Source organism: Rhinopithecus roxellana, chromosome 17 (assembly GCF_007565055.1).
Source record: "Rhinopithecus roxellana isolate Shanxi Qingling chromosome 17, ASM756505v1, whole genome shotgun sequence".
Taxonomy (NCBI): Eukaryota; Metazoa; Chordata; class Mammalia; order Primates; family Cercopithecidae; genus Rhinopithecus; species Rhinopithecus roxellana.
Window position 1 is genome coordinate 6,947,286 of NC_044565.1, and position 18,769 is coordinate 6,966,054.

At 50.5% G+C, this 18,769-nt stretch overlaps 1 protein-coding gene across 3 annotated transcripts in view; it reads left to right on the forward strand.

Annotated features, from left to right (window-relative positions):
- Window positions 1-18,769, forward strand: part of PSD4 (pleckstrin and Sec7 domain containing 4) — a 45,737-nt gene that overhangs the window by 17,228 nt on the left and 9,740 nt on the right. For all 3 annotated transcript variants that reach the window (XM_010366042.2, XM_010366043.2, XM_030920955.1), the window contains exons 2-7: window positions 7,881-8,924; window positions 10,403-10,528; window positions 10,820-10,895; window positions 11,334-11,709; window positions 17,926-18,102; window positions 18,580-18,660. In XM_010366042.2, coding sequence (XP_010364344.2) covers window positions 7,992-8,924; window positions 10,403-10,528; window positions 10,820-10,895; window positions 11,334-11,709; window positions 17,926-18,102; window positions 18,580-18,660 — 1,769 coding nt within the window. In that variant the 5' untranslated portion in view covers window positions 7,881-7,991. The remainder of the gene's footprint in view (window positions 1-7,880; window positions 8,925-10,402; window positions 10,529-10,819; window positions 10,896-11,333; window positions 11,710-17,925; window positions 18,103-18,579; window positions 18,661-18,769) is intronic.

Consider the following 18,769-nt stretch of genomic DNA (forward strand, 5'->3'; position numbering starts at 1 on the left):
TGATCCTCGACCCTAGACTCCGGAAGGAGGGAGTCTGGAAGGCCTGAGTTTGGGGTGGGGGCAGCTCTGGGTGTGGTTGCTGTAGGAGCTCAGAATCAGCTTGGCCATGAGGGGACTCCCAGCTTCATCTTGCCTTCCAGGACCATCCTGGAGAAGCTCGAGGAGAGGTAAGGGGACCCTCCTTGCTGGTTTAGCTCTGGCTTAGGCCTGTTGTCCTGATGGGCAATAGGAACCACTGAACTCTCAAAGTGCGCCTGTGTGGGACACTCTAAGGCCCACTGTAATCGTTATTGTCATAGTAAAGGGAGTTGCATGGAAGGAAAGTCCCCTGACACCACCATTCCCCCCTTATTCCAGGGCCTAAAATCCCACAGTTGAAGTCACTCCTCTGCTAGAATGCAGGGAAGGGTGGCCTGTCATCAGCTGATGATAAATACTCCTCCGTTCATCGGACCTTGGCCCAGCTTTAAAAAGTGGGCCCCAAGCAGGCCTGTATCCCAGCTTCCTAGGACTCTAGAGCATCACATGGCCTCTCCTCCTATAGACAAGGAACCGCCTAGCATGGGGATCGGAACCCGGGGTGCTGAGCTCTTTGTTGGAGAGACCCACAGAAGGGGTGAGGGATGTGGGGTGAGAGGACCCAGGGAGGACAGGCCCAGCCTGGCCCCAGCCCCCTAGGGGTCTTTGTCCTCCCCAGGCAGCAGCTGTCCTGGGTCCCCTTTGGCACTTTACCCCTACCCCCATGATCTCTCCCCTGGATCCTCTCTGCCTACCTCAGACCACCATCCTCTGCTCCCTTCCTGAGCCTCAGCTGGCCTCACCACAGGCCTTCAGTAGCACTGGTTCTCTCTCTCTCTATCTCTCTCTCTCTCTGTGTGTATGTGTGTGCCAATTTGCATGATAGCTCTTTCTGTGTGGGCAGGATGTGGGGCCTTCTCGAGTCATTTCTCTCACGGTGCTTCAGGTCCCAGGTTCAGACAGAGGCCTCTGTCCTGCAGCTCCAGGCCAGGGAGCTCCATTCATGGTTCCTGCCTGCAGCAACATCTGTAATTCAGCAGCTTCCTGGGCTGCAGAGGGACAGGACAGGTCACCTCCTAAGTCCTTGGACCGGCCAGAAGCCTTCATACTTTTTCCATAGGAGGGAACACATTTCCCATTTCCAGGGTAAAAGGAGGGAGCGTTTGCTTGCTGAGTCTGGAAGCTCAAAAAGGGAAACAGAGACAGGCACCCTCTGGATGAAGGCTCAGGGCTGACTCCTTGAGGAGGCTGAGAGCTGAGCCTGACCAGGAGGGCTATTTGTTTGTTTTTGTTAATTTTGGCTTCTCTAAATGGACAGCAAAACAACAAAGTTAAACTGAGCAGGACACGGTGTTTCCTGAGCACCCACTAAGGGCCAGGCCCAGCACTCAGACCCATTCCAGCTTTACAACAAACCTGTGAAGTGTAGCTTTACTGGGTCTTAGTTCCTTATTTTACAGATAAGGAACCAGGTGGAGTTTTTCACCCAGAGTCACATGGCTTGTCAGCTGTAGAGTTAGGATGGGATTCTGCTCTGCATTCTTCACTATGACCCTGAAATGGGCAAAGGAGGGTGGTCAGTGCTGCGCACCCAAGGCCATCACCTTCCTACTCAGGGCAGGCTCATACCCCAGCCTCTGTGCCCGATCTCCCGGTTCTTCAGCCAGAGCACTGAGGTGCAATGGTTCAGAGGGTGCAACTGCAAGGCTACAATGCCAGGCTGAGGGTGAAAAACAAACTCACTGTTAGAAAGCACAACCTGGGTGCCAGGTGTCAGCTGGGTTCCTTCCTGCCCCCTAGGGTCAAAAAGAAATTGCCTTGAAGCCAGGGGGTGGGGCAGGTGGGAGGGACTCTGTCTTCTAGTCCCTCAGCCACCACTTTCTGTGTCCTTCAACTCCCACAAGAGGGACATAAGGCTTAGCCCCTGCAGTATTCTCCATGAGAAACATGCACCTCCTCCCCACCATGGTGAAGCTTCCCTGAAATGCAGTCAGCTGTGCTCAAGAAGAGTGGCTAGTGGGCGGCAGAGTGGAGCTATGCTCTCTCTTTCCCACCTGGGCTCCCTCCTGCTCCCTCCCCTCTGAACCCTCCTTAAACTTTCAGAGCCACCTCAGTGCTCAGAAAAGATGAAGGACCACTTTAATGTAGAGGTAACAGAACTCAACTGGTGGGGCAGATGGCAATTCTTTTGCTGCGGATTCCTTTCCTCCTGCTTTCGTTCTGGTTGGGATAACAGACAGAAGATTTTAAAGGAGATTTTACTAAACACCAGGGGTGGAAAAACACAAGTAAACCAAGAAAATTTTAGATGCATAAGACCTGGGCTCTGCTGCCTGGTTCCTGGCCTGCCTCTGCCTAGGGGGTGCCATTCTACCTCAGGGATCAAAGGCTAGTTCCATCCTCCACCCTTCTGAGGTCAGACCACCCTCACCTGGGTGACCAGTAGGACTGCCTTTATGGCCTTAGGAAGTGACTTCACCTTTTAGGTCATCCTACCTTTCCATTCAGGCAAGAGCAATTGAAAAAAAAAAAAAAAAGGAAGACATCTTTTAAACATACAGTTGCACAGTGCCCCCTCCACAAGTGGAGAGCACAAACGAGACGATTGAATGGGTCCTCCTTTCTGTTCCGGCTGCTGCCTGGGAGCCAAGACCCATAGGACATTTTGGCTGCTGACCTGGTAGGGATCTACCACTTGGGGACCACTGCCCTTGGAGCACTGGGCTTTCTGGAGAGGGGAGGAAGAGGTGATTGGTCATGGGCAGACTGGCCCCCACGAGGAAGTCTTCATGTTATAATGATGCTAATTCTCTTCTCCAAGCCTCGGTCTTGCCAGTCCTCTGGCCTGGTTGTTGTGGAGGGAGAGTTCTGAGGATCCATCCCATCAGTGTGTCTCTCCGTTTGTCTGTCCATTCATCTAGCCAACCTCTCTCTTATTTTCACAAATGTTGTACAGCGCCGACTTTCAGCCAAGGAGGTGCTGCACAGGAGTTTGAGTGACTCTAGTGAATTCAGGAATGTCCAAGAGAATTGATCAGAGGGCAGGAGGAGAGAGTGATGCTTAAGAGAGCTGTAACCTGGGTTCATGCCCCAGCTCAAGTCACAGGCGGGCCTGAACCTCTCACGTCAACGCTAACCTTTAAGTTTCTAATCTACTTGAACTAAACCTCTCAAGTCAATGCTGATCTTTAAATGCCCCCAGAGCTTTGTGGGTGGGAGTGGTTTAACAAATTGGTCACATAAAGTGACTAAGCCATTTGACATTTTTGTACGGAGACACAGTGGTGAACAGGAAACACAAAGAATCTGCCATCTTGGCTCTTACCTTCCAGGCAAACTAGAACCATGCGGGTAAACACACTGGGAACTACACACCGGGATAAACGCTCAGAAAGTAAAAGTGAGGGGTGGAGTGTAGTCACATTGGGTTTAATTGGTTTAAAAAGTCATAGCCGCCCAGGTGCTGTGGCTCACGCCTGTAATTCCAGCACTTTGGGAAGCCAAGGCAGGTGACCTCAGGTGGATCACCTGAGGTCAGGAGTTTGAGACCAGCCTGGTCAATATGGTGAAACCCCGTCTCTACTAAAAATATAAAACTTAGCCAGGCATGTTGGCAGGTGCCTGTAGTCCCAGCTACTTGGGAGGCTGAGACAGGAGAATCGCTTGAACCCAGGAGTCAGAGGTTGCAGTGAGCCAAGATCATGCCACTGCACTCTAGCCTGGGTGACAGAGCAAGATACCATCTAAAAAAAAAAAAAAAAAAAAAAAGCAATAGCCAGTCAAACTACATGCCTTGTCCCCGTCGAATACCTGATCTGTCTCCACCCTTCTTGTCTCCATTGCCTTGGGCTCCCCTCCACTGACCAGTTCCTCACCTCCCACCCCTCCCAGGCTCCTCAGGTGCTGCAGGTCCCAGAGATCTGCTCTCTTCTCTTTGCTCAGAAAGCTGCTGTAGCCTCTGGTATTTATTGTTTTCCTTTGAAAAAACCCAGCAAGGAACACTGGGTTTTTCTGGGAAGGCAAGTCCAAACCTCATTTATATCTAGCATCAGCATTAACGTGTACCCAGAGGGCTGCTTTATGTACACATATATATCTATTTGCAAGTGCATATGTGCAAAGAGAGACAAATTTTCATCTTATGAAAAATTCAGGATGCCCTTTTCAGCAGGCCCAGTCCCGCATTCCCACTCCCATTCCCATATTGGCATGGGAACGTTCCTTGCCAAGTGAGTTGACTAATGGTGAGAGAAGGTGAGTTGGTGTTATCTGGGCAAAATGCTCTGATGCCCACAGGGCCATGAGGCTGGCACTCATTCAGGTACAATGTGTGGAGTTGGGTAAATGAGAACAGGAGAAGGGATAAGGGGTGGTGCATGGCAGGAGAGCTATTTGGGCCCAAAGACCAGTCCTTTGCAGAGACCTGGAGGCTGGTTTTGGGGTATGGTAAGGGAGGCAGTTGGGTAGAGCTAGGGATGTCCCATGTTCTGGTACCTGTAAACCAGGTGCTTTTACCCAGCTTTTCCCTCTATCTCTAAATCGACATGTCTTCCTAGTCATTTCTTATACCCCATGGGCTCGTTTCTTGAGGAGGCTGCAGTGGGATGTGGTGGGGTGAGTCACCTCCATGCTCACACTCAGTTGCTCTCCACCAGGCAGGCCTGGGGAGGGAGATTTGGGGTCCAGGGTGTTTTCTCTAGTACAGACAATAGATCCGGAGGTTCCTCGTCCCTTCTGCCTTGGAAATAGAACTGTCTCAGGCCTCTTGCCCAGAGAGCACTGAGGGTGGACAAGGGCAGCTGCATGGGGAACAGATAGTGGTATCAACTTAAGGAGTAAACCATACAAATCCTCTGCCTGTTACCTGGAGCTGGTGATGTGAGGTGGAGAGGCAGAACCTAGAATGAAGGCTGGATCCATAGGAGAATGAAAGGCAAGACTGTTAGTGGAAAGGGGTCCCAATCCAGACCCCAAGAGAGGGTTCTTGGATCTTGTGCAAGAAAGAATTCAAGGTGAATCCATAAAATGAGGGCAAGTTTATTAGGAAAGTAAAGAAATAAAAGAATGGTTACTCCATAGGCAGAGCAGGAGCTTGGGCTGCTGAATTAAGGATACCCGTATCTTGAGCCCACCTCTTATCTCATCCTGTGACTTAGCATGCCTAGCCTACTGGGAATGCAGCCCAGTAGGTCTCAGCCTTATTTTACCAAGCCCCTATTCAAGATAGAGCCGCTCTGGTTCAAACACCTCTGACAAGATCAAATCCAGTCCATTTGATTCAGAGCATCATGTACAAGATTAAACATAAGAAAGGGCCCCTCCTCTTGGGAAGTCAGCCTGTTGGGGAGGCTGCCATAACTAATGGGTGGAAGGGCCCTGAAGGCCGGTCAGGGGCCATTCCGGGTGGGCTGAAACATCAGAATCCTGAGGCCAACATCCAGCAAGTCTAGATTCTTGTTATTCTAAAACAGGAATGCAGGGGTTGGGTCAGAGGGAGGGGTAAAAACCCAGAAAGAGATTCCTTTTGGAGACACTTTAAGAGAAAGGATACTTTCAAGGTGAATAAGACACTGAAATGCATACTGGTCCTCCTTCCTTCGCTCAGGTGCCCTCCAGAAAGAAGGCATGGGGCAAAGCGATGTTTTCTAGGTGACCTTGAATAACAGCTGGACCCCCTGACCTTGTGAGAGAGCGCTGAGGGTTACCATTTACTGAGTGTCTAACGGTGGGCCAAGCCTGGGCTGAAGGCCAGGCGAATCACCTCCATTAACCCTAGCTCCCCTCTGCAGTGGGGCTCCCAGATGCTAAGGAACTTTCCAGGCTCATCCACTCAACTGTAGGTGGCAGGACGAGGGTTTGAGCTGCGGTCCATGTGGCTATTGATTCAGCTCATGTTCTCTAGTGCTGGGCAGGGAGGAGCCGACCCCCAGGGGTTTGTTATGTGTGCTGGTTGGGGCCCTGCATGCCAGTCAAGCTCCTGTCCTACAGCCTGCCTATGGCAGGACCTCGGTGTGAGGTCTGGAGCCCTGGACGAGGACACCTGGATTCACTCTGTTCATACTGGAGCAGGGACAGGGCAAAGAGAGCTGCAGACCGGAAGGTGGATGATCTGGAGTCAGAGTCCGGGCCCTGTCACCAGCTGTGGGTCATTAAGCCAGACTCAGGCTAAGGCTTCCTCATCTGTTAAACAGGGACATGCAGGGGACTGCTCATCTTTCAGGTGGTAGGTGGGGACAGGCTTGGTTAACTATATGTGGAACGGGCTGTTGTTCTTGGGGAACTGGAAGTCACACATGGTTCTAAATTGGGAGCGTGCGTGTGTTTGTTAATAAAAATATTCCAATACAGCTCACAAGAACACACACAAGGCTTCAAGACAGAAATCTGTGAGTGAAGAAAGTGAGGCAAAGGGAAAATAAGAAAAGACAGCTGCTGGGTGCAGTGGCTCACACCTGTAATCCTACCACTTTGGGAGGCCAAGGTGGGCAGATCACTTGAGGTCAGGAGTTCGAGACCAGCCTGGCTAACATGGTGAAACCCCATCTCTACTAGAAATACAAAAAAAAAATTAGCAGGGCATGGTGGTGGATGCCTATAATTCTAGCTACTCAGGAGGCTGAGGCAGGAGAATCGCTTGAACCCAGGAGGCAGAGGTTGCAGTGAGCTGAGATCGTGCTGCTATACTCCAGCCTGGGTGACAGAGCGAGACTCTGCCTCAAAAAAAAAAAAAAAAAAAAGACAGCTGAGCCAGGGTTCTTACGACGTGCCATAAGGACCTGTGTACTTGACCCTGCACTTCCACTTTGTAGAGAGCAAGCATGACGAGACAAACAAGTTACAAGCTTACAGTGTGCTTTGGATCAAAACATGCCAGCTGTTCTGAGGAAGCAGGGTTGCTCTGAGAGCCATGTAAGTGGTGGGCTGCATGCAGGGAATGGAGATGCAATGCATGTTTCTAGAAAACACTCTGAGGTTCCTGGGCTCATCTGATAAGGGCCCACCCAGAGAGTTAGTGCAGCCCGTGCAGACAGCAGCTGTGGGCAGATGTGAGGCAACTCCAGGCTGACATGGCCGCCACATCCCAGCCTCTTCTTCCCTAGAAGGCAGGGATCTGCTCTCCACGCAGCAGGTGGTCTGCTGGGTGGTAGGCAGTAGGACTGAAGCATCCTCCCTTCATGAGGGCTTGGGCTGAGTTGAGCAGAGAGCCCCTTGCTGCATCCACCTGGGCCAAATTCCAAGCTGTCAGTAGCTTACAAGGACCAAGAAGCAGCCTGTGAACCAGCCTCCTGAACAGGGTAGGCCCCAAGGATAGGAGCCTTGGAAAGTGGAAGTAAGGCAGGCTGTGGCCTTCCTTTTGTGGGTGCCTGCTTCTTCCGTGAGTCGGCTGCATTCTCTACCTCCAGTCTGTGTCTGTTTGGCTCCCACATGCTTTGGTTTACAGCTTTGGTTTACATTCTGTAAACCAAAGCATGTGGGTTGCAGCTGCTTCCTTGATACCTAAAAGCATTTCCACCTTCTGTTCCTGCTGCCAACCACCTCGGTCTCCACGCTCTCCAATCCAAATGCCCAAGAGAAGGATCTGATTTGGCCAGTTTGTTCTTTTCAGCTAAGCCACATGGGCTACCTTCAGCCAACAGATGGGTGTCTTTGGGGCAGATGCTGCCCTGGTGCAAGTTTAGAGATTGTGGGGTCAGATAGAATATGTGGTACACTCCTTCCTCCCAGCAGGGCTGTGGCGGGCAGTGTCCCTTAGCAGAGGGCATAGATGGGGAAGACACTCCAAACACATCTAACACACTACATATGTGCCTCCAAAGGCTGACAGCCCTTCCCTAACCTGCACTTGCTTTGGGCATTTCCAGGGTAGATATGGATTCCCAGTTGCCCCAGCGGTCAGTGCTCCCCCTAGTCCACACAGTGAGACTGTGAAAGCAGATACTCCGGGGGACTCCTGCACAGCTTTTGTTCTGTGGATGATGGGTGACCACAGACTCTCTGGTCAACCCCAGCCCATGGAAATTCTCAATCCGTACTTGGGAGACAGCCTGGAGCCCCACCCAGGAGAGTGCCCAAGGGAAACGTGCAACCATGAGGATCTACCGGAGCCTTGCGAGGAGCAAACCTGGGCCACTGACCCTCCTGAATCTACCAGACAAGATGCTCCTCCCTGGGGCTCTGGTGTGGAGCTCACACACCTGGGGAGCTGCTCTGCCCAGGGGGAGCACAGGCAGAGCACAGCATCACCAGGGTCACCTGCGAACAGCCATCTACTGGGGAGCCCACAGCAGAACCGGAGCACGTCCACGCAGGTAGTGTTCTGGGCAGGCATCCTGCAGGCCCAGATGTGTGTCCTAGACCTGGAGGAGGAGCTGGAGAAGACGGAAGGGCTCAAGGCTGGGCTGAAATGCTGTCTCCCCACGCCCCCTGTGGACCTCCCTGGGGTCACGGGCCTGCACTCCAGCCCACCTGAGGATGAAGACTCAGGGGAAGACAGCAGCGAGCCTGAAGGGGAGGGCCAGGCATGTCTGAGAGAGGGAACCCCAGACTCTTCCCCACAGTGGGTAGCTGAGGAGGACAGCATGTTCTTCAGCAACCCCCTCTTCCTGGGGAGTCCTTTCTCAGAGAACAGTGCTTCTGGAGAGCGCTTTTCCTGGGGGGCTTCAGACTCCCATGCAAGTGTGAGAACTGGATCTGAGAGCCCAGCAACTCTGGAGACTCACCTCCCAGAAGGGACGGTGCTGTGGGAACTGGAAAGTGAGCCGGATTTGGGGGACAGTGCTGCTACCAGTGGGCATCGTACCCCTCCATTCCCTGTGCCCGTCTATAAACCACACTCCATCTGCTGGGCCTCAGTGGCTGCCACTGATGGGGTTCCTGCAGCACCTCCTGGTCAGGGGGAGAGTGAGGTAAGCCCAGTCTTGGGAACCAACCGGGGCTGTGCTGGGAACACAGAAGGGAGGGTCTTCCTCGGGGGTCACCAGGCCCAGGACCTTCTTTTCTGATGCGAAGAGATTTTGGGATAACCTGCATCAGTATATAGCAGGGGAATAGAGCAGAAAATCAGGACCAGTGTTTTCGTCAGAATGATAGGACATTTTATCAATGCCATGATGTCAGCTGATGTCAGCTGATAATTAGGTCCACAAATGTCTCCATCTCACCAGCTCCAAGGGGCTATGCTTAGATACGTTTGGAGAACAAACAGCTCCTCCAATTGCAGCATGTTCCAGGCCATTCTGATTCTTCCCCTCCCACCTCCAAGACATTCCCAACTGTTAACAGGGCAGCGCTCAGCCTGCAAGGGTGACCTCTGCCCCTAGCAGAGAGATGCCTATTTCAAAAGTCCTGTCCTCTCTCTTCTTGACAGATTTCAGCATGTTGTTACTTTTAGCTCACCATCTGTCATTCTTCCCACGTCCAGTGTCAATAGATCAGGCCCATATGACAATGGCAGAGATTCTTAATATCAACTAAGGATGGGGACATGCTCTGTGAGACAATAGGGAGCACAGTTTTCCCAGGGAAGCCTCTCTTTAAGAGATAAGGAGACTCAATATGGTAGAGTGTGGCTGTAATTTTCTAATCTCTCAATTCCCTGAGAACAATGAAGAGCTATTACCCAGAGCAACTCTATTAGCCAAGGCAACTCTATTACCCAGAGCAACTCTATTAGCCAGGGCAACTCTGTCACCGGAGCCCCAAGATCAGAGGACCTCCTAGGTACTGATGGGAGTCCCCTCCACATGGGCCAAGGCCCTCAGTGTAGCGCAGTGGCAGTTAGGGCTGTGCCTGTGGAGGTCCATTTTCTCAGGAGTTTCTTTTTTCTTTTATTTTTGAGACGGAGTCTTGCTATGTTGCTCAGGCTGGAGTGCAATAGTGCCATCTCGGCTGACCCTCCACCTCCCAGATTCAAGCGATTCTCCTGCCTCAGGCTCCCAAGTAGCTAGGATTACAGGTGTGTGCCACCACACTCAGCTAATTTTTGTATTTTTAGTAGAGATAGGGTTTCACCATGTTGACCAGGCTGGTCTTGAACTCCTGACCTCAGGTGATCCACCGGCCTGGGCCTCCCAGAGTGCTGGGATTACAGTCATGAGCCACTGCGCCTGCCATGGACTTTCTCTGAGCACTAACTTCTCAGAGGGAAGCCTGGGAGCACTATAAGTTGGAGATTGGCTTCTGTCTGTGAAGGCAGAGCCCACCCAGCCCAGTGCCTGGGGCTATCACCCTCCCTAAAACACAGCCCCTCCTTGGGCTGGCACCACCTGAGGCAGGGCCATCTGGGCAGACTGTGAAGGGAGGCCTCATGGGATTTGAGGAAGGCCCTGGGAGCAATTTTCCTCTAATCACCTCTTCTCTCCTTCTCTCCTCTGTTTCTCTCTAGACTTCTCAGGGAGATAGGCTTGGTCTTGCTCCATCTGCAGCACCGTGTGTGGACGAAGCATTCAACTGGGAATCAGGATGTATCGGATCTGATCTTGGCCCTGCTGCACATCCTGTGCAATCTTGGGCAAGTCACTTCCCTTTTCTGGGCCTTACTTTCTCCATCTTTGGAGGAGGACGATGAGCCCATTCAGTTCCAGGACCTAGCACCGACAATCCTAGCATGTGGAGCTTCTCACATCCAGGACTTTCTGAACTGAGGCTTCAGCCTGGGTGGGAGGATTACGGTGGGGCTTCTGCCTACTCATGGCATCCTTCCCAACCCCTCCTTTCCCCATCATTTCCCTGCCTGGCCTCTCCCCCATCCACCTCTCTTTGCCTCCAGGGCTCATGGGAATGCCTTTGCCTCTCTCAACAGGCCTCTCCCAGCCCTGAGGGCTGGCAGGGAGGAGGTCCTTTTTGGCCCCAGGTGACTCTTAACTCCCAGGACAGAGGTGAGCCCTAATAAGGGGGTTTGGGAAATTGGGTCCTGGGAGGCTTTGGAATTTGGAGTGGGGACAAAGATCATTCTTGGATCCATGGTTGCCATTAATGGGTCCCATTGTATTGTGTTTAAGCCAGACAGACTTGGGGTTAAATCCTGCCTCTTTAGAAAGTAAATGAAGGAAATGTACAAAAGGCCCAGCATTTCTTACCTCTGGGTCTTGGTGGTTTAGCAAAGGTCCTGAGCCCTTAGTGGCCTGGAGGCTGGAGTCCTGGGAGCCCGCTGTCTGCTGCCTCTGCAAGTGGGAGAGGTCACTGCCTGAGGGAGGGACAGGGCATGCTGCCAGGCTCCAGGGGAGGATCCCCAGGGAGGGAGCCTCTGGAGGTGGTGCCCAGGCTGTTCTCCTGCCTCCTGCCCTGTGCCCGCCTCACTTCACATTCTTCCTCAGGTGAGACGGAGGCTGGGCACCTCCAGGAATCTGGTCCCACCTTGGCCCCCAGCCCCTGGAGGAGCCCAGCTTCTTCTCCAGAGCCTAGCAGCCCAGAATCTGAGAGCAGAGGCCCTGGTCCCAGGCCCAGCCCTGCATCGTCCCAGGAGGGCAGCCCGCAGCTTCAACACCACAGCTCAGGCATTTTGCCCAAGTGGACACTAGACACTTCACATTCTTCACTCTTGGAGACGGATGGGGAAGAGCCAAGGTCCTTGAAGAAAGAGGAGGCAGGGGAGGCCCCAAACCCAGGCGAGGACGTAAAGAGTGAAGGAATAGCCAGGCCTGCAGAGACTGGAGACATCCAGCCTGACATTCACCTGACTTCGGCAGAACAGTAAGTCTCAGACTAATTGGCTGTCATGCTCTTAATGATGGATACATTTAAGAATATCCTAGTCTGGATGGAGCGTGAGAAATGCACATTGGAATTAAGCATACTCATATTTATTAAGCAAGGATTATATGAGTGGGCACCAGGAAAGAGTTTTGAGAAACACCATAAGGTTCAGAAGCATCAGAAACAAAACAGCAGATAGTTATACACGTGGAGGTGAGATCTGAGTGTGCTGGGGCAGGGCTTTCAAAGAAGCATCCACAGTTGGAGACCAGGAGAGGAGAAAGGGGCGGAAGTGTCCAGGGAACCTGAGCAAGGGCGTGTGCCTGCCCAGAAAAATGGGAGTCATGCTGGCAGGCCAGGGAAGTACAAGGTCAGAGCTTGTGATGTGGGGATTATGGACAGCTTTGAATTTGAGGAAGTATCCGGGAGGCATTCACCAAAGAACCTAGGCCTGGGGCACTGGCTCAGATCTCATCAAGTGGAGGTTTGATGGGGACCAAGGGAATGGATCCTGGGGCCCAACATAGGATTGTGTAACCCCAGAACTGTGACCAGAGGTAGGAATAGGCCAACTGGGAAACCATCCTAGATGTCTACTTGTTCCAGAATGCTGCCTCAAGACTGTCAACCCCTGGGATCTCTACACTGAAAAAGGGGTTTTGTTCTCTAATTGGCTGAATGTGAGTCATACTAATGGCACTAGCAGGAGCCAGCAGTGGTTCATGTCATGGACATAATGGTGCAGTCCATGCAGGTTAGTTGTTGCAAGGGTGCCTCCCTGAGCTCAGGGCCTTGAATGGTGGGGCCTGGAGGAGCTGGACCCAGTGCCTCAGGGAAGAGACAGAGTCATAGCCAGACTGACTTAGCCTGGCCTGGGACCAGGAGAACCCCAAGAGGAAGGTAGTCATGCAAGGTCTCCAGGTCTGGGGCCCTGTGCTTCCTCAGGTAAAGCACAGCCATGTTCCGAGTTTAACTCACATCAGGCGGCAGGTGCGCCCCTGTGAGGACCCCAGCGTTGTTTTCTCCGATGCAAGGCACGTGGGATTGTCTCCCTCACCTGTCCTGCGGTCCTCCTATACCTCCTTGTCCCTTCCCCACCTCCCAACTCTGGCTGTAGCCTCCACTCCTAGATCTGGAGCCAAGAAAGCTGAAAGGATGGGCTGAGAATGGGAAGCTAGGTGGGCTCTAGTAATGGCAGCAGCTGGGGTAGTTCAGGAGGTGGTCCTCAGCCTCTCCCTTCCCCCACCTAGCAGCCTGGATGACTAGGAGACTGGGTGGTGACCTATGATCCAGTGTGAACAGGCCCAGGTGACCCCCAGCAGACTCAGAACCTCCGAGTCTGGCACTAAGACTCTCAGATGTCACTCACTCTAATCTTTACCTGACTCTTCTGCTTCCCCCACAACGTCACAATCAGGTGTGGGGTATTCTAGTTATGCAAACATTCATTATCCAACTGACACAGTGAGGAAGTTGAACTGGTAAGCAGGAATTATCATAATATGAAAATGTTCCCTGATAAACAGACGCATAACATTAAGTTTCACTTAAGCACCCTCTCCACCTAACACAGACGGGTCAGGGTCTTTGTTGGTGACTTCTCCTTGCCTCTTGAGGCTCATAAAGACTCCACAATGCAGGAGAAGCACAACAGAAGCTAACAGAAAAGTGTAATTACGAATCTTGTCAAAAAACATATGATTTCATGAGGTCTATGAAAGTGATGCTGAAAGACCTCACACATCACATGGAAAACCACTGACAAAAGAGGAGCCAAAAGAGACTGTCCAGTGAACAACGGAAGAGGCGGAAATAAAGATGAAGAACCAATTGTCACATCTAAAGAGAATTACTTGAATAATCAACTGACAAAGCCCTAAAATATGCTTTTAAAAATGACCTAGTCAATTAGTATTCTTACTAAAATAATACTTAGATGAGGGAGCACTTTGAAAAAAAAGTATGCAAATATAAATTATCATAAAATTATACACTTTATTTATTTATTTATTTATTTCTGGGACAGAGTTTTGCTCTTGCTGCCCAGGCTGAAGTTCAATGGTGCAATCTTGGCTCGCTGCAACCTCTGCAGCGACTGAACCTCTGTTTAAGCAACTCTCCTGCCTCAGCCTCCTGAGTAGTTAGGATTACAGGCGTGTGCCACCATGCCTGGCTAATTTTTGTACTTTTAGTAGAGAGGGAGTTTCACCATGTTGGCCAGGCTGGTCTTGAACTCTTGATCAGACTGGTCTTGAACTCTCAAATCCACCTGCCTTAGCCTCTGAAAGTGCTGGGATTACAGGCTTGAGCTGCCGTGCCTGACCCCACTTTATTATTTTATTTTTTTAACTTGAATTTTCTTTTCTTTCTTTTTTATAACTTTTATTTCCATAGGTTATTGGGGAACAGTTAGTGTTTGGTTACATAAGTAAGTTCTTTAATGGTGATTTGTGAGGTTTTGATGCACCCATCACCAGAGCAGTGTATACTGCACCCTATTTGTAGTCTTTTATCCCTCACCCGCTTCCCACTGTTTCCCCGAGTCCCCAAAGTCCATTGTGTCATTCTTATGCTTTTGCATCCTCATAGCTTAGCTCCCACTTATAAGTGAGAACACATGATGTTTGGGTTTCCATTCCTGAGTTACTTCACTTAGAATAATAGTCTCCAATCTCATCCAGGTTTCTGTGAATGCCATTAATTCATTCCTTTTTATGATTGAGTAGTATTCAATAATATATATATGTATGTATTCAATCTATATATGTATATTCAATCATATATGATTCAATTATATATAATTGTAGATATATAATTGTGGGAGTGTGTATATACACACACACACACACACACACCACAGTTTCTTTATCCACTCGTTGTTTGATGGGCATTTTGGTTGGTTCCACGATTTTGCTATTGTGAATTGTGCTGCTATAAATATGTGTGTGCAAGTATCTTTTTCTTATAATGACTTATTTTCCTCTGGGTAGATACCCAGTAGTGGGATTGCTGGATCAAATGGTAATTCTACTTTTGGTTCTTTAAGGAATCTCCACACTGTTTTCCATAGTGGTTGTATAAGTTTATATTTCCACCAGCAGTGTAGAAGTGTTTCCTATTGACCTCATCCATGCCAACATCTATTTTTTGATTTTTTGATTATGGACATTCTAGCAGGAGTAAGGTGGTATTGCATTGTGGTTTTGATTTGCGTTTCCCTGATCATGAGTGATGTTGAGCAATTTTTCATGCTTGTTGGCCATTTGCATGTCTTCTTTTGAGAATTGTTTATTCATGTCCTTAGCCCATTTCTTGATGGGACTGTTTGTTTTTTTCTTGTTGCTTTGTTTGAGTTCATTGTAGATTCTGGATATTAGTCCTTTGTCAGATGTATAGATTGTGAAGATTTTTTCCCACTTTGTGGGTTTTCTGTTTACTGACTGTTCCTTTTGTCGTGCAAAAACTCTTCAGTTTAATTAAGTCCTGGCAATTTATCTTTGCTTTTATTGCATTTGCTTTTGGTTCTTGGTCATGAAATCCTTACCTAAGCCAATGTCTAGAAGGGTTTTTCCAACGTTATCTTCTAGAATTTTTATAGTTCCACGTCTTAGATTTAAGTCGTTAATACATCTTGAGTTGATTTTTGTATAAGGTGAGAGATAAGGATCCAGTGTCATTCTCCTTCTTGCGGCTAGTTAATTACCCAACACCATTTGTTGAAAAAGTGTGTCCTTCTTGTGACTAGCCAATGATCCCAACACCGTTTGTTGAAAAGTGTGTCCTTTCCCCACTTTATGTTTTTGTTTACTTTGTTGAAGATCAGTTGGCTGTAAATTGTACACTTTAAATGTGTGAATTGGATGGTATGTGAATTATAATTCAAAATAGCTGTTTTTATCATTATTATATTTTGAGACAGGATCTCACTCTGTTGCCCAGCCTGGAGTGTGAGGTACAATCATGAATCACTGAATCCTCAGCCTCCCAGGCTCAAATGATCTTTCCATTTCAGCCTCCCAAGTAAGTGGGACCACAGGCGTGTACCACTACACCCAGCTAATTTTTACTTATTTTTATTTTTGGTGGAGATGTGGCCTTGCCATGCTGCCCAGGCAGACCACAAGGCTGGTCTCCAACTCTTGAGCTCAAGCAATCCTCCCACCTCAGCCTCCCAAAGTGCTGGGATTATAGGCATGAGCCACTGCACCCAGCCTGTTACTGTTTTTAACAGCCTTTATGATCTTACTGTGAAAATCAAGCATGAATACAAGATGTCTTATCCAGCCAGAAAACTTGTGCTGGGAAAATTAAATTTTAGGCATTGTGTTTAATATAAGATTAAATAAACTTATTTGTACCATGTCTAGTATCATTTACCAAGATAAAGCTCCAATTAAACCTTTTCATTATTTGCTAGGAAAGTATGTTCTCATTTTAGTTAGATTTACTTACTTCTATTTTGGGTTGGGTGAACTTTAATTTTTGACATGAAGAACCCTCCCTTTTCAGAGGCTGGAACTTCTCTGGCTACCAAGCCTATGAACCTCTCAACAGGGCAGCCTAGTTTCCAGATGCATATAAAAGATCGTTCTTTGGTTTCTGCCACTGATTGACATTCTGTCACCATCACCCAAGGACACCGTAATGGGAGTGGGGTTAACCCTCCCATTAACCCTGACCCAGCCGTGTTAGGTAGTGAGGGTGCTTAAGTGAATTCTAATGTTATATGTCTGTTTATCAGGGATTGTTTTCTTTTTCTTTTCTTTTCTTTTCTTTTCTTTTTTTTTTTTGAGACAGAGTCTCCCTCTGTCACCCAGGCTGGGGTGCAGTGGCCGGATCTCAGCTCACTGCAAGCTCCGCCTCCCAGGTTTACGCCATTCTCCTGCCTCAGCCTCCCGAGTAGCTCAGACTACAGGCGCCCGCCACCTCGCCCGGCTAGTTTTTTGTATTTTTTTTTTAGTAGAGACGGGGTTTCACCATGTTAGCCAGGATGGTCTCAATCTCCTGACCTCGTGATCCGCCCGCCTTGGCCTCCCAAAGTGCTGGGATTACAGGCTTGAGCCACCGCGCCCGGCCCTTTCTTTTCTTTTCTTTGAGACAGCATCTTGCTCTGTCGCCCAGGCTGGAGTGCAGTGGTGCAATACTAGCTCACTGGAATTTCTGTCTCCTGGGTTCAAGCGATTCTCATGCCTCAGCCTCCCGAGTAGCTGGGACTACAGGCATGCACCACCATGCCTAATTTTTGTATTTTTAGTAGAGACGGGGTTTTGACATGATGGCCAGGCTGGCTTCGAACTCCTGGCCTCAAGTGATCCACCTACCTTGGCCTCCCAAAGTCGTAGGATTACAGGCGTGAGTACTGCGCCTAGCCCCACGGAATGTTTTCATGTTATGATGTATTCTGCTTACTGGTTCAACTTCCTAACTGTATCACTGGATAATGAATGTTTGCATAACTAGAATACCCCACACCTGATTGTGACGTTGTGGGGGAAGCAGAAGAGTCAGGTAAAGATTAGAGTGAGTGACATCTGAGAGTCTTAGTGCCAGACTCGGAGGTTCTGAGTCTGCTGGGGGTCACCTGGGCCTGTTCACACTGGATCATAGGTCACCACCCAGTCTCCTAGTCATCCAGGCTGCTAGGTGGGGGAAGGGAGAGGCTGAGGACCACCTCCTGAACTACCCCAGCTGCTGCCATTACTAGAGCCCACCTAGCTTCCCATTCTCAGCCCATCCTTTCAGCTTTCTTGGCTCCAGATCTAGGAGTGGAGGCTACAGCCAGAGTTGGGAGGTGGGGAAGGGACAAGGAGGTATAGGAGGACCGCAGGACAGGTGAGGGAGACAATCCCACGTGCCTTGCATCGGAGAAAACAACGCTGGGGTCCTCACAGGGACGCACCTGCCGCCTGAGGTGAGATAAACTCGGAACATGGCTGTGCTTTACCTGAGAAAGCGCAGGGCCCCAGACCTGGAGACCTTGCATGACTACCTTCCTCTTGGGGTTCTCCTGGTCCCAGGCCAGGCTAAGTCAGTCTGGCTGCGACTCTGTCTCTTCCCTGAGTGACGGCCTGGGTCCAGCTCCTCCAGGCCCCACCATTCAAGGCACTGTGCTCGGGGAACTCTTGCCACAAGTGTCCTGCAAGAACCCTTGACCCAGAGCTCCTGCATGTCTATCTCAAGTGAGAATCTGAGGACACCGATGAACTCTTCTAGGCTTCCTGGGAGCCCTATGCCCCAAGCACGGTCCCCAGAGGAAGGCCAGAGACCACCAGCTGGAGACAAGCTAGCTAATGGCATCAGGAACAACAAGGTAGCCTGGAACTTGGCCTCACGCCTCTATCGCCTGGAGGGCTTCCGGAAGTCTGAAGTGGCTGCCTACCTCCAGAAGAAGTAAGGGGTTTTTAGCCTGGGGAAGGCTGGAGGCTGAGGCAGCCAGGGAAGAGCTGCCGAAGGTCTCCCTCCACTGGCCACCCTCCCCTTCCCGTTCCTGCCCTGTTCCCTCCCCATCTCCCCTCCCAACTCTTGCCCCATACCTTCACTGTGTCTGCTGCTTCCTCTCAGTCACGGTCACACTGTGTCACCTCTTCTCCACACCCTTGGTCCTTGGGCCTCGCTGCCTTGCCAACCAGAGTCCATAGGTCTTTCCCGGTGTCGCCCAGTGTACACTGAATAGGGTAGCAGGGCATACCAGACCCTGGCTGCTCCCTTGTCCTGTCAGGACCCAAGGCCCAGTGTGTCTGCGCCCTTCCCTTGCTCACCCCCAATGCATCAGGCCCCATAATGTGTGCAAGTCCTGGGGGCCCCAGTGCATCTGCGGCCCCAGCCCAGGCCCCTAGTGCAGACTCCATGCCCCTTTTCCCTCTGCAGCAATGACTTTAGCAGGGCTGTGGCTGAGGAGTACTTGTCCTTCTTCCAGTTTGGAGGCCAGAGCCTGGACCGAGCCCTCCGGTAATGTCTTTGGGTCCTCTCTGGGGAGGCTGTGGAGGATGGCATGGGGCAGTGGCACCAGCCTGAGGCCGGGATCTGATTGGCCCTAAGCTCCTGGGCTCTCTCCTTG